The sequence below is a fragment of the Lonchura striata genome, chromosome 35 (assembly GCF_050655825.1).
Source record: "Lonchura striata isolate lonStrDom1 chromosome 35, ASM5065582v1, whole genome shotgun sequence".
NCBI lineage: Eukaryota > Metazoa > Chordata > Aves > Passeriformes > Estrildidae > Lonchura > Lonchura striata.
This window is the reverse complement of record NC_140737.1, coordinates 2379551-2398890: the sequence shown is the minus strand read 5'-3', so window position 1 is coordinate 2398890 and position 19340 is coordinate 2379551. Positions and strand designations below refer to the sequence as shown.

The following is a 19340-nucleotide window of genomic DNA, read 5'->3' as shown; positions in this document are numbered from 1 at the left end:
TATTACTCTTGCTTTTAGTTACTGTTAATAAACTTTTCTTTATACTCTTAAAGCTTGAGGCCACTTTGCCTTTCTCCTAATCCTACCTCACAGCAGGAAATGAGTAAGTATATTCTAGAGAGTGCACTGGTAATTAGCCAGCACTGAACCTACCACACTAATTGAAGCATTGGCCGAAAAATCTCAAAATGTTGAACCAAAACCACTACAGAAACTTCCTGATGAACTGGGCAAGAGCAGAGGGAAATCAAGGCAGAGCCATGGTTTTTCAGGACTTGCTTGATCCTAATGAGCCCCGTGGTGCATTTGGAGCTAAGACCTGGAACCTCAGGGCCTGAGAGGAAATTGCAAAAACTTTTCCCAGAGTCAAAGTCAGAAGAAGACACCAAAGTTTTTCAAGGCAGTTGAAGGGATCATCAAAGGAATGTTTGAACATTTACAGAGACTCCAGAACTGTGACTTTGGGTGGTCAGTGTCTCTGCTGGGAGCCTCCCAAAGGGCCTTCAGCCACTCCTCAGCCCTGGGCAGCAGCAGCAGCATCACCTCTGCAGGTGGGGTAACAAGCCCATCCAGTCCGTCACCTTCTCTCAGCCACAAGGAATCCTTTGCCTCTCACATCTCTCAGTGCCAAACTCTGAGTGCAGCAGGAATGCTGGGGATTTCTGACCTCAGAGAGCCAGCAATGGTGTGTGGGTAGGAAAAACATTCCCTACATATTTTCCCTGCTGTCCATGTCCTCCAGACATGGTAGTGCAGATGGTACCAAACCCTTCTGCAGTATGAGCAATTCCCCTGACAACTCCTGAATATCCAGCCTTGTCCCTCTGCCACATGGCCACAAACCCATGGCAGTAGGGCAGGGATGGCTCCTTGAGTGCCCCCACACACAGGCCTGGCTGCTCCTGGCACACTCAGCCAGCACAACTGGAGCTCAGGCAGGGACCTGGGTGAAGGTTTTCCCAGAGCAGGAACAAGGGTGGGTGAGTCCCAGCAGGACAGCCTGCAGGGAATGGCCCAGGTTTGGCTGCAAGCATCCTCTCCTGACTTGTCCCTGTCCTTTCTCCATGAACAGGTGCCCATGTGCAGCCACAGCAAATGTCCAACAGCAGCTCCATCAGCCACTTCCTCCTGCTGGCACTGGCAGACACGCGGCAGCTGCAGCTCCTGCACTTCTGCCTCTTCCTGGGCATCTCCCTGGCTGCCCTCCTGGGCAACGGCCTCATCATCAGCGCCGTAGCCTGCGGCCACCACCTGCACACGCCCATGTTCTTCTTCCTGCTCAACCTGGCCCTCAGCGACCTGGGCTCCATCTGCACCACTGTCCCCAAAGCCATGCACAATTCCCTCTGGAACACCAGGAACATCTCCTACACAGGATGTGCTGCACAGGTCTTGTTCTTCATGTTCTTCATCTCAGCAGAGTATTTCCTCCTGACCATCATGTGCTAAGACCGCTACATGTCCATCTGCAAACCCCTGCACTATGGGACCCTCCTGGGCAGCAGAGCTTGTGCCCACATGGCAGCAGCTGCCTGGGCCAGTGCCTTTCTCTATTCACTGCTGCACACAGCCAATACATTTTCCCTGCCCCTGTGCCATGGCAATGTCCTGGGCCAGTTCTTCTGTGAAATACCCCAGATCCTCAAGCTCTCCTGCTCCAAATACTACCTCAGGGAACTTGGGCTTCTTGCTGTTAGTGTGTGTGTAGGACTCAGATGTTTTGTGTTCATTGTTTTCTCCTATGTGCAGATCTTCAGGGCTGTGCTGAGGATCCCCTCTGAGCAGGGACAGCACAAAGCCTTTTCTACCTGCCTCCCTCACCTGGCTGTGGTCTCCTTGTTCCTCAGCACTGCAGCGTTTGGCAATCTCAAGCCCCCCTCGATGTCCTCCCCATCCCTGGATCTGGCCCTGTCAGTTCTGTACTCAGTGATGCCTCCAGCCCTGAACCCCCTCATCTACAGCCTGAGGAACCAGGAGCTCAAGGCTGCACTGTGGAGACTGATGAGAGGAAGGTTTCAGGAACATTAAACTGCTGTCCAATTTCTGCAAATAACCTGTAATAAAAGTAATCTGTGATGCTTCTTATTGGTTTCATTTTGGAGGTTCTTTTTCTTTGTTTTATTTCTTAATCTTGTCCACAAAGGAAAGCCATTCCATGTGCCATTTCTCATTTTGCTTCTTTCCACCTTCCTTGTGCCCACAGACTGTGTCAATGAGGGGCTGCACTCTCAGTGGCTTTAAAGGAACTAAAGGATCTCTCAGCAGAGTTTTCTGCAGAGATGTGCTTTTGTTGACTTCTCTGGAGCTGCAGCAGCATTGTCTGTGTGCAGAGCTGGGGCAGATCAGTGCTGGCACAGCAGCTCTGCTCCTGCTGGCCACACCATTCCTGATCCAGGCCAGGAGCCATTGGCCTTCTTGGCCACCTGGGCACACTGCTGGCTCATGTCCAGCCTGCTGTCCATCAGTCCCTGCAGGTCCCTTTCTGCCTGGCTGCTGTCCAGCCCCTCTCTCCCCAGCCTGTAGCACTGCAGGGGTTGCTGTGGCCAAAGTGCAGGACCCGGCACTTGGACTTGTTAAACCTCACCTTGTTGGATTTGGGCCCTGGATCCAGCCTGGCCAGGGCCCTGTGCAGAGCCCTCCTACCCTCCAGCAGACTAACACTCCCAGCCAACTTGGCGTCCCCAGGGTTCCATGAGGCCCCAGAGTGTCCCAATGGTCTCCATGATTCCATGAGGCCTCCCAGTGTCACAATGTCCCTTTGGTTCCATGGGACCCCTTGGTATCACAAAATCCCTTGGATCCTTGGGCCCTGCAGTGTCACAATGTCACCGTGGTCCCCCAAGGCCCTGCAGTGTCACAGTGGATCCTTGGTTCCATGATGTCTGGCAGGGCAGCAATGCTCTCCTTGCTCCCACAGTGTCACAAAGGCCTCTTGGTCCCAAGGGACACTGTCAGTCTGTGGTGGTGGCGGGCACAACTTTCCCTGGGAGTGTTTTGTGCTCACGGGTAGGAGCCACGGGAGCCCAGCACACACACAAGCACACACACACACACATGGAGCTGCTCAGCAGTGAGGACACGGGAGGGCCCAGGCATGGAGCTCCAGCGAGGGTTTATCTGGCGGTCAAGGGGTCTGGGGGTTAAAGACAAAGGAGGGTTTAGGGTATAAATACAGGAACAGAGGGGGTTGAGGAGAGCATCAGGGATGTCAGGGTTTAGGGGTGGTACACAGGAAAAGGGACTAATAGGGAATGCCAGGGTGGATAGGCGGGGACATAAAGCAATGAGAAGACAGGGAAGGGAGAACTTGCTAGAACATGAACATATGAGGGTAAAAAGGTTAGGAAAGGCCAACAGGCCAATTTGGAGGACAGATCTGGGACAAATTAACACAGTGCTGCAGAGTACCATGGGGGAAGCTTCTGTCCTCACCCTGAGCTGTGAGGAATGCCCAGAGCCTAAGGTGCATCTCTCCAGGGCATTGCTGTTGCCCTCTCCCCAGTAAGCTCACAGGCCTCCACACACACACACTGGAGATGTCTGGGGCCATTCATCATTTCTCTGCTCTCAGCACCGAGGCAATGGACTCTGGCACAGCACTGAGCTCATGCCTGTGGCAACCACCCCTGGCCATGGGGCTCCATGGAACTGCTTTCAGGAGACCCCCCAAGAGTTTGGGAGTGCCCCAAAACTGCTTCAGGAATGTGAGATACCCCAGCATCTCTTCATGAATGTAGACTATTCAAAAACTCACTCAGTAACGGGTTCCCCCTATCTTAATCATCCCCAAACTTTGGCTGTCTATTCCAGACCCCACCCCACCTTCCCAATGCCAACCCCAACTCACCCCACCCATCCTGGACATCAATACCTCTTCCCAGGCTGTACTTCCCCCATTTCACACCTCCCAAACCCCATCCCACCCATCCCGCCCCACCCAATGCCCATCCTGATTTGCATCCCACTTTGCCCAATCTCCTTGCAACCTAATTTCACCCTGAGATGCAGTGGAAGCAAGTAGTTTTGGGGTGGGATTCAGTAGTTTTTAGTGGCACTGAGTGGTTTTGAGCTGACAGATCTGTCCCTCTCACCTTTGGAGTGCCAAGAAATAAAGACAACTAAACCAAATACGCTGAACACCCCCATTTCCTCACAGATATCTCCTGGAATTGAAGATTCCCCAAAACACAAGTAAAATGTGAGGCTTTAGATGCCTTTGATGAATTTGTTGATTTTTACCACAATTTTCTGTGTTTTGAATGGAGGAAGAGAAAAGATAACTGGAGCAAAAATAAAAGGAACACCAGCCAATTCCCTTGTGTATCACAGGGAATGTGGTCACCAGGGCTCTGACCAGGGCGGGTCCTCTGATGGGGATGGAGCTGGAGCAGCACACGAAGCTCTTCCTGCAGGCGGGGTTCTCGCAGGGCTTCCTTTACTGGTGCCTCCGCTGGTGCTGGATAAAGAACGAGCGGTCTGAGAGGCTCTTCCCACACAGGAGACACTCGTAGGGCCTCTCCCCAGTGTGGATGGGCCAGTGGGTGACAAGGGCAGAGCTGCAGCTGAAGCCCTTCCCACACTCCCTACACTGTGAGGCCTGTGAGACCAAGGGACCATTGTGACACTGTGAGGTCTCATGGAATCCTGGAGAGCACTGTGACATTGCTGGGCCTCATGGAACCAAGGAGACTGTAGTGACACTGTGTGACTCCAGGGAATGTCGGGATCATTGTGACACTGAGAAGCCCCATCAAACCAAGGGTCCATTGTGACACCACGGGGCTTCATGGAACCATGGAGACCATTATGACTCTTTGGGGTGTCATGGGACCAAGGGACCATTGTGACACGGTGAGACCCCAGGGAGCCAAAGGTCCATTGTGACATTGGAAGGCCTCATGGAGTCATAGAGACACCATGAAGAGACTTCACAGCCTCATGGAACCAAGGGGCCATTGTGACACTGTGGGGCACTTTGGAACCAAGGAGACCATTGTGACACTGAGGGGACTCATGGGATCATGGAGACCATTGGGACACTATGAGGCCCCATGGAATAAGCAAATCATTGTGACACTGTGATGTGGCTGCAACTCTCTGGCCACAGAGCTGCAGGCACAACTTTCCCAGGCATCATCCTGGGGAAAGCTGTGAGAAGCTCAGAGAAAAGATTGAGAAATAATTCTTACCTTCACTTGCTGCACCTGCTGTTGCGAACATGTGGAATGTGTTATGGAGATTTGTTACCAAAAGGTGATGTCTTAAATGGCCAGTGGTGCTGTTGTTTGCATTCAAGGACCAATCTGTTCTGAGTGCATTGGACTGTCTGTAAGCACAATGAGTTTGTCTGAATAAGTATAGTATAGTATAGTATAGTATAGTATAGTATAGTATAGTATAGTATAGTATAGTATAATATAATAAAGCAGTTGATCAGCCTTCTGGAATGATAAAGTCAATGCTAATTATCACCACGATGGGGATATTATGCTACAATACTGTGAGGCCTCACGGCACCAGTGAGACCATTGTGACTATGGGGGGTCCCCACAGAACCAAGGGGACCATTGTGACACTGTGGGGCCTCGTGAAACCAAGAGGCCTTTGTGGCACTGCAGGGCTGCAGGGAACCAAAGGTCCATTGTGACACTGCAGGGCCTCGTGTCATCAGTGTTCTATTGTGACCCTGTGGAGCCAAAGGAGATCATTGTGACATCGCAAAACCCCAGGGCCCAAAGATCCATTGTGACATTGTGGCCTCATGGAACAGAGGAGTCACGTGCCATTGTGGGGCCTCAAGGAACCATGGAGACCAATGTGACACTTGAGGGTCCCATGGAACCAAAGGTCCATTGTGACACTGCAGGGCCTCGCGTCATCAGTGTTCCATTGTGACACTGTGGAGCCAAAGGAGACCATTGTGACATCACAAACCCCCAGGGTCCAAAGGTCCATTGTGACATTGCGGCCTCATAGAACAGAGGAGTCACGTGTCATTATGGGGCCTGAGAAACCACGGAGACCCCTGGGACACTGCGGGGCCCCAGGGAACCAAGGGAACACGGAACAGGTCTGGCTGGTTTGGCCTCCAGGGGCTGCCTGACAGCTTGGCACCTGCAGGGTCTCTTCTCATCTGCTATTGAAGCACTGGGGCTCGGGGTTTCCTTCCTATGGAAAAGAACTCTCCTTCTCCTCTAGGCACACATGGCCAGAATTGGGATTTCACCTCCATTTCCTTATATCCAGGGATTGTTCCCATGGACATATTGCCAGGACAAATCTGGCAGGAAGTTGTTTGGAAAGGGTCACTGCTTATCTGCCTCCAAAACACGGGGGAAGGCTCCACACTTTCCTTCCTTTGGGAAAGAACTGTCCTGCTTCTCCAGGTGCCATGGCCAAAATTGAGATTGTCTCCAAAGACTGCCCCTGGACAAAATCTGCCATTCCTGACAAGTCTGCCTGGCCTTGACCTAGTGAGGCTCTCACCTGCCTTCCAAACACTGGGGCTCTGTGCTTTCCTTCCTATGGAAAAGAACTGTCCTTCTCCTGCAGGTGCCAATGGCCATATTGGGATTTCACCTCCAATGTTGACTATTGTGACAGACTGGAGGAGATTACTGGCTGGAAATATTTCATGTGTGGGGGAGGAAGGGGCAGGTCCAGCCTTGCCCTATCCTGGAACCCCAGCACTGCCCTGCCCTGGAACCCCAATCCCCCCAGAGCCTCTATCCCAGCCCAGCAGTGTCTGCCAGTTCCTGGCACAGCACAGGCAATGCTCCACAGCCACCTCTGGAGCCCCAGCCCAGCTCCTGAGTGACCAAATGACCCCAAGTCCCACCTGGGGGAAGGGCCCAGGAAGACCAAGGAGTATTTAAGGCTGACTGCAAGGCAAGCACACATCTTGACCCTACCTCCTCTTGGAATTTCCATCTGAACATTGCTGGAATCCAGGAGTTGGTAACTGAGTGTGTGCTCCTCTGTATCTTCTTGTTCTCTCTTTTTGTATCTATTTCTTCTATTTCTGTACTTATGCAAATATTGATTAACTTTAAATTGAACAGGCTTAAAGTTTGTGAGGTTGAATGGGCCAAGTCAATACTTTGAGAAGTTTTTTTTTGTTGATTGAATGCCATATTAAAATGTTTGCCAAAGTTTCTCTGATTTTCTAGATTTCCCAGTAAAGGCTGTTTTGTTGTTTAGAGCTCCTGAGAAACTCTTGATAGTATTGCTCCAGTGCATCCAACTCAGAGGACACAAATTATTGTCATTCCTTTTAAATGTCTCCATGAAAGAGTTTTTTAGTGGGTGGGGGTCAGGGCTTGTGTGTCCTGCTTGGCACAGCCCAGGCAGGGCTTTCACAGCCCCATCCCACACTCCATTTCCCACCTGGAGCTGTGGTGCCTCTGAGTTCTGCTGCCCCAGCCCCAGGGACGCTCTCCTTGTCTGCCCATTCCCCCAGGGTCTCTGGGCAGGGATGGCCTCAGTGGGGGCTGCTGACATCCTCAGCAACTTGGAGGCTGCTGCTGAATTTTACTGCTCCAGAGGCTTCTTCAGCCTTCAGTTCTTCAGTTCAGGAATTCAGCGCCCCAGGGCTCATTAATATTCAGAACACCTTAACAAGCCAAGCCTCTGGGAATAATTTGATTTAAGCTTTCAAATCCTTTGTGGTTGACTAGGTGAATTCCATTAGTTTAGTTGAAATAAATGAATTTTATTTACACAGGGAGTGAGAAAACATTTTTTAGGTCCTGTTTTGATTTTTTAGTTAATACATTGATATGTGCAATCTCCAATTGAGACTGAATCCAACTACCTCCCCATGCAGTTGGAATAGATATGAATATCAAGACCCTTTATGGCTGACAATCCATCAGACTCTGTCCCTACCCTCACCCCACCATTTCCCCCATCCCAGCCCTGGCACTCAGAGCAGCCTTGTGCAAATCTGAGCTTCCTCCAGCCCAGGCTGCACCTGCAGGTTTCAGCTCCTTGGCTCCCATTCCCACCTGCTTTCCTTGGAGAAAGAGCTGCCCCAGACACAGAGGGATGTTCATTTATTGCCAGCCAAAAAAGCCTGGGGAAGGCACAGCTCCATCAAATGCAAAAGTCATTCCTCTGCTGGATATTAAACCCACTGTGCACAGCAGACAGTCTCAGAGCAATGGAAAACACCTTCTGTGCCCAGCACAGATCCCAAGGTCCCCCCAAACCCTCCCTGCCCCGATTCTTCCTAGATTTGCTCTTTGCACACATGAGTCACAGGCTGAAGTCCGGAGCTGCCTCCATGGCCAGAGGGAGGAAGAGAGGGAAAGTGGATGAAGAGCTCTCCTGTGCAGAGCCAAGGTCCAAGTGCAGCCCCTGCAGTGAGAACCACAACTCATCAAAGAGGAGAGCTGGAAACACCTGAAGGAAGAGGGAGAGGAAATAATAAACAGAATATTGGTGACACTAGTCAACAGGAAGATTAATATTTCTTCTCCTGCCACTTGCAGGGAATTCCTGTTTCTGGTGGGAAAACTTTGCCATTTCTTAAAAGTACTCAAACGACCCAGATAATAAAGATGACCTTGAATATTATGAAACTAACAGGTATTAATACCTGCACCCTTTCCAGGCAGACATCAGCTGTGTGCCCATGAACAGACAGTGCCACTTGTGCCCTGAGGTGCTGAGATGGGATTGGATCTCTCAGAGAGGAGCTGAGGGAGGGCACAGCACCTTGCAAACTGCAGGTCCCTGCCAGCCCCGCAGGGCTCCTGTGCCATCAACATCTGCTCTGCTCCAGTCTGGAACAGGGCCCAGCACGGTGCCAGGATCATCAGAGAGCTGAGGTGTGTGCTGGAATCCCATGCCCTCCCCATGGCGCAGCAGCCCTGCATTTCCCTGCTCCAGCCTTGGTCTCCAGCACAGCCATGGAGGCTCTTTGGGCTCCTGAGTGTTCCTGCAGCCCCCAAGGGCAGCTGAGCTCTGCCTTGGGCACAGGCAGCCCTGGCCAGCGCAGGCCATGCTCAGCAATTCCTTGTCTGTGCCCGGCCTTGCTGCCAGCCCCGGCAGCGGCTGCGTGGCCCCTCTGTGGCCCTGTGCTGGCCCAGCCATGGCGCCACAGCCCCTGTGCAGCCCAGCCCAGGACAGGAGCATTGGGGCTGGGAACGGCCCCTGTGCCGTGGGGCCCTGGGCAGCCTTGGGGCTCTGTGCCCCATGGCCTCCCTGCTGGGCAGCCTCTGCCAGCTCCTGCCGAGCCCGTGGCACCTGTGGGGCTGCACAGACAGCCCTGCCCGGGCTCTGCCGGCCTCGGGGCCAGCAGAGAGGCGGCCAGGGCTGGCCATGGCCGGGAACAGGCCCTGAGCCCCGCAGGAGGATGGAGCTGGGCCACAGCCAAACTCAGCCCAGGGCAGAGCTGGGCTCAGCAGCCAGGGCTGCCCAGGGCTGGCACAGACAGAGGCTGGCGCTGACAAATGTCCTGGGCCCCTCCCTGCTCTGTCCGTGCCCCAAGGGCACAGAGCAGCCTCCTCTCTCGGGCTCTTGCCTGTTTTCAATGCCTGCCCAGGCGCTGGCCCTGCCCCACAAGGCCTGGGCTGAGTCCTGCCCCTGCCCGCTCAGCCAGGCTGAGATGGACACTGATGGTTCCTGTGCCAGGCTCTCCCAGCCCAGCCCAGCTCCCTGCCAGCTCTGCCAGCTGCCCTGAGCTCTGGGCAGCACCAAGGGCCTCTCCCCAGCACAGCCCAGCCGGCTCTGGCCCCACAGCTCTGCTCAGCCCAGGCTGCTCTGGGCACTGCCCCACGGCCTCAGCCCCTGCCAAGGGCACAGCAGCAGCTGCAGCTCAGCCAGGACTCAGCCCCACCATGGGGGAAGGAGCTTGGCCAAGGCCAAAGGAGCTCCCTGGCTGCCCTGCTCCCCTCTGCCTGAGGTGCTGAGAGCTCTGCAGCCCCTCCTGCCATCCCATCTGCCCAGGCCAGCACAAGAGCCCCGGCCCTGGGGCCCTCCAGAGCTGCTCCTGCTCCAGGCCCAGGGCCCATCCCAGAGCTGGGGCAGCCACAAAGCTGTGCCCATTTCTGCTCATTGCTGCTCTGATGGGGATGCATCCTCAGCCATTTGGAGTTTGATGATGAATTTTACTGCTCCAGAGGTCTCTTCCTTCTTTAGCCCTTCATTCAGGAATTCAGTGAGAAATGCTCATAAATATTTGTTCAAAATACCCAAACAAGAAAAACCTCTGGGAATAATTGGAGTTTTCAGTTATTCTGTGGTTAATTGAACAGATTATGGAAGTTTATTCAAAGTGAATATACTATATTGAAAACAATGCAGAGAGAATTGTTTTGTCCTGATAAGTTTTCTTTTCTTGTTTATTGATTGATATCAGCAATGTCCAATTAATACTGATCCCCAGAACCTTCTAATGCAGTCTAAAAATATATGAGAATCAAGACCCTTCATGTCTGATAATCAATAACACTTTGTCCCCACTCCCTCCCCACCATGTCCCTCATCAAATCCCTGACAATCCTATGGATCAGGAATGTTGTGGCCATCAGGAGCAGGGCACTGATTCTTCCCCTGTGCCTCCCACTGGTTGGGCAGCACCTTGAGTGCTGTGTCCAGCTCTGGGCCCCCAATTTAGGAAGGACATGGAGGGTCTGGAGTTTGTCCAAAGAAGGGCAACAAGGCTGATGAGGTGTCTGGAGTACAAGTCTTATGAGGAGTGGAGGTGGGGTTGTTGATCCTGATGACACTGCAGTGACTAAGGATCTTAGGGACTTTGTGACACCAAGGGGCCCCATGGAACCAAAGGGACATTGTGACACTGGGAGGCCTCATGGAATCATGGACACCATTGGGACACTCTGGGGCCTCATGGAACCCTGGTGGCACCAAGTTGGCTGGGAGTGCTAATCTGCTGGAGGGTAGAAGGGCTCTGCACAGGGCCCTGGACAGGCTGGATCCCGGGCCCAAATCCAACAAGGTGAGGTTTAACAAGTCCAAGTGCTGGGTCCTGCACTTTGGCCACAACAACCCCTGCAGTGCTACAGGCTGGGGAGAGAGGGGCTGGACAGCAGCCAGGCAGAAAGGGACCTGCAGGGACTGATGGACAGCAGGCTGGACATGAGCCAGCAGAGTGCCCAGGTGGCCAAGAAGGCCAATGGCTCCTGGTCTGGATCAGGAATGGTGTGGCCAGCAGGAGCAGGGCAGTGATTCTTCCCCTGTGCTGGGCACTGGTTAGGCAGCACCTCGAGTGCTGTGTCCAGTTCTGGGCCCCCAATTAAGGAAGGACATGAAGGGGATGGAGCATGTCCAGAGAAGGGCAACAAGGTTGGTGAGGTGTCTGGAGCACAAGTGCTGTGAGGAGCGGCTGAGGGAGCTGGTGTTGTTGATATTGGAGAAGAGGAGGCTCAGGGAAGAAAAGGTGGTGTCAGGGCACACATTGGACTTGATGATATCCAGGGTCTTTTCCAACCTTGCTGGTTCTGTGATTCTCTGAAACCACCCTTGGAGCAGCTGCAGGAGGAGCCCTGGGCCTCCTCTTCAGAAGCTCCAGCAGCCCAGGTCCCTCAGCTTCTCCTCACAGCCCCAGAGCCCATCCTGTCAGTCCTGCAGAGCCTCTGCAGCTCCTCCTCACTTCCCAGAACAGGGAGCCCCAGAGCCAGACACAGCAGCCCAGATGTGCACCCTGGCCTGGGGTGCCTCTGGCAGGGGAGCAGCACCAGGCACTGCAGGAGCCTGCAGACAATTCCTGCAGCACTTGTGGGATGATCCTGCTCCCCAAGGGACGTTCCCATGGTGCTGAGCCAGGAACTGCAATGGGGAGTGGGGCCAGAGAGGAAAGGGCAAACAGGGATGGGCTGTGTGCAGGGGAGGGAACAGGGGTGTGCAAGAGGAAGAAATCTGTGGCAGGAAGAGTAAAGAAAGCAAAGGTGAAGCCAAGGAAATGCTCAGGGCAGTTTGGGGGTGGCTGCCAGGCAGCCCTGGCTCTGAGCAGCAGTGTCTGCAGTGGGACAGGAAACTCCCAGCTGATGGGAACAAACTTTCTGGCTGACTGCAGAGGCCAGGACAAAGCTGAGTGGTTTCCCTGGCATCCCCCAGCCCTTCCTGGCCCCAGGGCCTGATGGCATTTGTGCTGCCTCAGGTTCATGTCCCCACTGCACCAGCATGGGGGTGCTCCTGCCTGCTGTGTGCAATGCAAACAGGGGCTGCTGAGCCAGTGCTGCCGTGTCTGTGCCTGCAAGGATGCGGCACCTCTGTGAGCTGGGGAAGAGGCCAGGGCTGCAGAGGGGGGATGTTGTTGGCAGCTCCATGAGGACGCTCTGGGACGCTGCCCTGGGCTGTGCAGCGCACTGGGGATGGATCAGCCCCTGCTCTGCTGCTCCTTCCCGTCTTCCCCAGGGCCCCTGCAGAGCATCAGCCATGCTGTTTGCCCCCAGCCTGCCCACGGCCAGCCTGGGGCTGCTCACGGGGGTTTTCTGTGCTGAGCATTGGCCTGGCCGTGTTCTTGAGACAGCCTGGGCAAGGAGCCTGGAGCCCCCAGGCCCTGGCCTGAGGCGTCAGCGCTGCCCCAGCAGTGCCCATGGCCTGTCCCTGCTGCAGCCCCGGCACTGCCACCCCCAGGACTGTGCCCGGCCCCGAGAGCACTCAGGCCCTGCAGCAACACCAGGGCCACCAGGACAGCGGGGCAGGGCCATGGGAGCAGCACTGGCAGCACCAAGTGCTGCTGCTCCTGGGCACAGCTGCTGTGCCAGCACTGATCTGCCCCAGCTCTGCACACAGACATTGCTGCTGCAGCTCCAGAGAAGGCAACAAAAGGGCATCTCTGCAGAAAACTCTGCTGGGAGATCCTTTAGTTCCTTGAAAGCCACTGAGAGCGCAGACTCTCATTGACACAGTCTGTGGCCACAGGGAAGGTGCAGAGAAACAAAATGAGAAATGGCACAAGCAAAGGCATTTCTTTGTTGATAACATTAAAAAGTAAAACAAAGGAAAAGCACCTTCAAAATGAAACCAACAAGAAGTATCAAAAATTACTTTTATTACAAGTGATTTGCAGAAATTGGCCAGGCGTTTAATGTCCCTGGAAGCATCCAGTCATCAGTCTCCTCACTGCAGCCTTGAGCTCCTGGTTCCTCAGGCTATAGATGACGGGGTTCAGGGCTGGAGAAACCACTGAGTACAGAACTGACAGGGCCAGATCCAGGGATTGGGAGGACATCGAGGGGGGCTTGAGATTGGCAAATGCTGCAGTGCTGAGGAACAGGGAGACCACGGCCAGGTGAGGGAGGCAAGTGGAAAAGGCTTTGTGCCGTCCCTGCTCAGAGGGGATCCTCAGCACAGCCCTGAAGATCTGCACATAAGAGAAAACAATGAACACAAAACAACCAAATGCCAAGCAGGCACTAACAGCAAGAAGCCCAAGTTCCCTGAGGTGGGATTTGGAGCAGGAGACCTTGAGGATCTGTGGGATTTCGCAGAAGAACTGGCCCAGGGCATTGCCATGGCACAGGGGCAGGGAAAATGTATTGGCTGTGTGCATGAGAGCATAGAGAAAGGCACTGGCCCAGGCAGCTGCTGCCATGAGGGCACAAGCTCTGCTGCCCAGGAGGGTCCCGTAGTGCAGGGGTTTGCAGATGGACACGTAGCGGTCGTAGCACATGATGGTCAGGAGGGAAAACTCTCCTGAGATGAAGAACGCAAAAAAATATAGTTGGGCAGCACATCCTGTGTAGGAGATGTTCCTGGTGTTCCAGAGGGAATTGTGCATGGCTTTGGGGACAGTGGTGCAGATGGAGCCCAGGTCGCTGAGGGCCAGGTTGAGCAGGAAGAAGAACATGGGCGTGTGCAGGTGGTGGCCGCAGGCTACGGCGCTGATGATGAGGCCGTTGCCCAGGAGGGCAGCCAGGGAGATGCCCAGGAAGAGGCAGAAGTGCAGGAGCTGCAGCTGCCGCGTGTCTGCCAGTGCCAGCAGGAGGAAGTGGCTGATGGAGCTGCTGTTGGACATTTGCTGTGGCTGAACATGGGCACCTGTTCATGGAGAAAGGACAGTGAAGTGCTAGAGGAGATACCTGTAACCAAAATCAAAGACATTTCCCATACACTCTCCCCTGGAGCACACATAGACAGCCTTTTGTGTTCTACAGTTCTGGGGTTTTCTTCATAAACACCCTTATATCAGTCCTGGTGTTCCTGGAAATCAGAAACCTTCAGCATTTCTGCTGCACTCAGGGAGAGCAGAGCACATTATATGCGGCAAAGTGATGAGAGGAGAGTGAGGGGAGATGGTCTGATATTCTGATCTTTTTAGAATTTCTCTGGGCTTTGACCTTTCTCCCGAGGAGGATGATCAGCTTCCCACATTTTCCCTAAAAAACCCCCAGGTACAGCTGAGAGGAGATGGATCCACCACAGCCCAGCTCCACATTTGTAGCCAAGGACTCACATTGCTTATTTCACCAACCCAGTGGTATTTTCAGTGTCTCAAAACCTCTGCCTTTTCCCATCAATCTTATAACTCAGAGATGCTCTAGGACAGGTTTGCACCCTGGATTGAAGCTCCCTGCTTGGACTGAAATCCCAGGCACATTTCCAAGTGTCCTTCTGATGGCACTGGATGAAGGGAGGTGCAGCTCCTTCCCTGGCTGCACTGCCAGCACTGCCCAGAGCCGGGCACTGGGGACAGCTGTGTCACCCTGAGCCAGCTGTGCCCCCTGCCAGAGCCCCCAGTGCCGGGCAGCTGCTCCCAGCCCTGTGCTCTGCAGAGGGAACTGGGCCCGGGGCTGCAGAGCTGCCCCACGGCTCTGCTGCAGCTCTGCCTGCACAGGAGGGGCTGCACGCCTTGGAGCCCCGGCCCTGAGGGCAGAGGCTTGGCTGGGGCAGAGGAGGGAGGGGGCTTGTGCAGAGGGAGGGGCTGCACTGGAGGGGATCCTCTGGACATCTCTAAACTCTCCCTGGCTCAGCATTTCTGGGTTTTCTTTTCTCTCCTTCCCTGATCTTCTCTCTGCTTCCTGGAGATTTTCCTCCTGCAAGTGTTTCCCTGTGCCTGATCTCTCCCTGCCAGCACTCCCAGACCCCAAATCTCTGTGCACTCTCCTTGGCCTGACAGAACCCTGCCTGTTTGAGGGGCACTGGCTGGGGCAGGTTCTGTTTACAGCTTGGAGAAAGGACAGCTCAGACTGAGCCTGATGGCTCCAGCAAAGGTGATGCTGGTGCTGTCCATGGGCAGAGTGGCTGAAAGCACATTAGGGATCTCCTCTGAAGCTATTGATCACTAAAATAACAGTTCTAATGTCTCATGCGCTTGTCAAAATTCATAATCCACCATTAATATTAATCCCCCTTCCCTGCCACTCTCCAATAACAGGAAAGTGAATAAAAAGTCTTACAATATTTTCTCATTTTTATCAAAATCTTTGTCTTGGAAATATTCTATGAATGATCAGAACCCCTCAGCATGTCAGAGCTTCATGAGCATTTCACCTCCCCTCATCAGAAATACTCAGAGTTGTACTCACAGGGTCTGTGGGCATTGGCATGTTCCAGCTTTAGGAGATCACTCCAGGAGCTGCAGCTGCATTGTCCTGCAGCCAGAGGTTCCTGTGCCAAGGGCTGGCAGTGATTCTGCCCCAGGCACTTCTCAGCCCCTTCCCAGCCCTGACTGATTGAAGCTCTCTGTGCCTCTGTAGAGGCACTGCAGGCAGTGCCCCAGCCCTGCTGGGCTGGGAGAAGAGCTGCTCAGCAAGAGAAATGTGCTTTTGAAGCTCTGCTTGGTTACCAGGATCACCCTCTGTGCCAGGAGCCCGGCCCAGCTCAGCAGCACAGACACAGCACAAGGACTTTAATCACCCTCTGGGGCTTTGTGCTCAGGCCCTGAACATCAGGCCCTGAGAGGGAGCTGCAGAAACCTCTCCAGAACTCCAAGTCAGAATCCAACTCCAAAGTTTCTTGGACTTTTAATGGATCCCACTGAGGGACGCAACTGAGAAAGTGTCCCCAGGCCCCAGGCAGAGCAGAGAACTGGAGGCACTGATGACAGGAGGGGACAAAGAGAAGCCAAGTCTTGGTGCCCTGGGGCACAGCAGGCTCTGTGCCACCAAGGGCTGTGAGGAGACACCTTGGCCTGAGGCCCTGGGGCCTCCTGGCACAGCCCCAGCCAGGCTGGGCACTGTCAGCCCCTGGTCTTGCCCTCAGCATCCCCCCCTAGTCCACATCCCAGTGGCCTCAAGGATCTGCTGGAAGGAGTCCCTGGGGAGCCTTGGTCAGGAATGGCCCTGGGGGCTCCTTCATGCTGCCAGGGACTGCAGGTTTTTCAAAGGACTTTGGCTTTTGCTTTTGCCTTGGAGTCTCTGAGAGGTTTGGCAATCATGGCCTCTAATTATCTGCTGCAATTAGTCCCTGGAGAGGCTTTGAAATTAACAACACTCAGTGGAGCCCTTTAATGCTTCAAGGTACTTCAGTTATTTTAATGTACTTGGTGTTTCCCTTTTGATACCAACTCTGTGAGAGGTTTGTGCAATCATGACCCAAATTATCTGCTTTAATGAGTCCCTTGAGAGCTTTGTTCTGACACTCAGTGGAGCTCATTAATACTCTGAAATATTCAACTTTTTTGTGGTACTTTGCATTTTCCTTTGAACACTGAGAGGGTCTTATGCCATTTTGAGTCTCTGAGAGGTTTTTGAGACATGCTGGCCTTCAATTCTCTCCTCCAAGAAGTCCATGAGGAGCCTGCGTTGGGGATGGACCTCAGTGGGACCCATTATTGCCTCGAAAAACTTTGGGGTCTTCTGGCTTTGACTGCAAGAAAAGTTTGTGCAATCTCCTCTATGGCCCTGAGGTTCAAGGTCTCAGCTCCAAATGCACCACGGGGCTCATTAGGATCAAGCAAGTCCTGAGAAACCATGGCTCTGCCTTGATTTGCCACTGTTGTCGTGCAGTTCATCAGGAAGTTTCTGTGGTGGTTTTGGTTCAACATTTTGAGATTTCTCGGCCAATGCATTAATTAGTGTGGTAGGTTCAGTGTTGGCTAATTACAAGTGCACTCACTAGAATATACTTACTCATTTCCTGCTGTGAGGTAGGATTAGGAGAAAGGCAAAGTGGGCTCATGTCCTGGTTTGTAAGATAAGCTTGTATTCTATTTGCCATCTGTTGGAGGTTGGGCAGTTTTGTTATCTCTTCCAAGAACAATGGTTTGCTCCTAAGAGGTAATGGTTTGTTAATGGGCCATTGACTGACTCACTGCAGGGCTGGTAACGTAACACCATCCCATTGTGAGATGCTCCACCCAGAGGGGGAAGCCAAGCACTCTTTTATTGTATAAAGGGGTACCTTTTGGGGGACAGAGCAGCTCTCTCTTTGCGGGATTTCCCAGAGAAGCAGCTCCTTCGGCAGAACTCCCGAGAGAAGCAGCTGGAGCGCGGTGAGGCGGTGGCGGCGGAGCTCGGAGGCGGCCCCGGCCCAAAGGAAGACCGGCCCAACTGCCACCAGATCTTCAGAGAAAACTATACCCTTTTGAAGATCACCACTTCAGCTGCAATTCATCAGCCACTGCAAGAGAAGCAGCTATCATTTCAACCGGACTGCTACCAACACCCCGAATCCTCAGGTTGTGGACTTTATCACTAGTTTTGTTTGTACCAATTGCATTTGCCTTTTTAAATTGTTATCTAGTTTTCTCCTAGTAAAGAATTGTTACTCCCATTCCCATATCTTTGCCTGAGAGCCTTTTAATTTAAAAATCCTGGTAATTCGGAGAGAGGGGGTTTACCTTCCCAATGCACAGGAGGCTTTTGCCCTCCTCCACAGACTCCTGTCTTGTCAAACCAAGGCAGCATGGCCACCAGAATCCAATGCACCGGGTACCACAAGCCTGAGCAGGGACTGTTATAAACGAGCACAATAGGCTGTCTAATCCAATTAAAAGGATTTATTAATAGTAGAAAGCGAAAGCAAATCAGCGCGCGCTGGGCGGCAGTTGTTCCAACTACCGCGCTTCGTTCCCCGTTTCCCCCCCACTTATTGGGTCGTCTCTTCCGGATGTGTGACAGTCTGGTGACGCTCTGGTGTCTTTTCTGCGCAGGCGCACCCTGTTGTTAGGTGGTCGTTTTCTGCCTCTTGGTGGCGCCAGTAGTCTTCCTCGAGGTTGTCTCTGTGACCTGGAAATTTTCTCAAAACAAGAAATGTTATCTCTAGGCACGTTTACATGTTTTGCTAAGTCTGTAACGGAACTGTCCTTGAAAGATATTCACTCGCTTAGGTGTTTAGGTGCCTAGCAGCAACTTTCTCAAAACAGTTTCAACTCCCTAAAAAGTTTGTAACGGAATTGTCCTTGAGAGATATTTACTGGAATGTCTGGCAAAATGAGAACATGTTCAGACAAGTGAAAACTCTAAGTAAAAACTCTATTCTGTGAATGTGAGAAAACTCTATATTATGAACAAAAAGGCCTTATTTTCCTAACAATATCCCCCCTTTTTATTTTTAACCCCCTTTTTGTTCATTAAAGCGCTCTAATTCCCTTTTGCTCAATTCTAAATACTCTTCAGTCTCTACTCCGCTAAGTGGCTCATACTTTGGCCTTACTATCATTAAATGTGCAGCTTCTAACCTATTTTTCACTAGTGTAATAAGCTTGCTAAGAATACATGGCCCAAAAGTAAGTATTAGAATTAGTAAAATTACTGGTCCTGCAAGGGTGGATAATAGAGTGGTTAGCCAGGGAGAATAGGTGAACCAGGATTCATACCAACTCTGCTGGGATTCTCTTTCTCTTTTTCGTTGTTCTATTTGTTTGCGTAACTCAGCCATCGTGTCTTTTACAATACCTGTGTGATCTACATAAGCACAACATTCTTCTTGCAAAGCAACACACAGTCCCCCTTGCTGTAAGAATAACAAATCTAATCCCCTTCGGTTTTGGAGGACTACCTCAGAAAGGGATTTTATTGATTTAACTAGTTCACTTATGGCTTTATCTATTCTACTCAGATCTTCATCTACAGATGTGCGCAGAGCTTTCATACCCTGGGTTTGACTTACTAAGGAAGCGACCCCTGTTCCTACTCCCCCTCCTCCTATGCTGAGCAAAATTGCTACTGTTAGTGCTGTAAGTGGTTCCCTTTTAACCAGGTAGTGTTCAGGGGTCTTCTGATGTTCTAATACGTATTCTTTTGGATGGTATACGATTCTGGGGATTATTAGAACTTGAATGCAGAAGTCTGAATTATTAAAGGCTCTTACCGATAGGCAGGGTGTGACTCCAAGTTGTTGACATACCCACTTAGTATTGACTGCTGGCATAAGCCAATCAGAAGGCTTGTCTGTTCTGCTAATGCTCATTGTTGTGTTGCAGAGGT

The 19340-nt window shown here is 52.5% G+C and overlaps 2 protein-coding genes across 2 annotated transcripts in view; both read right to left on the bottom strand.

Moving 5' to 3' along the window:
• The window catches only part of LOC144247634 (uncharacterized), a 748886-nt gene that overhangs the window by 502802 nt on the left and 226744 nt on the right, over positions 1-19340 (bottom strand). The gene's annotated exons all lie outside the window — the stretch shown is intronic.
• Positions 12734-14652, bottom strand: LOC144247657 (olfactory receptor 14J1-like). The gene has a single exon (XM_077788967.2). The coding sequence runs from the start codon at positions 13985-13987 to the stop codon at positions 13055-13057; it is 933 nt and encodes a 310-aa protein (XP_077645093.2). The 5' UTR covers positions 13988-14652; the 3' UTR covers positions 12734-13054.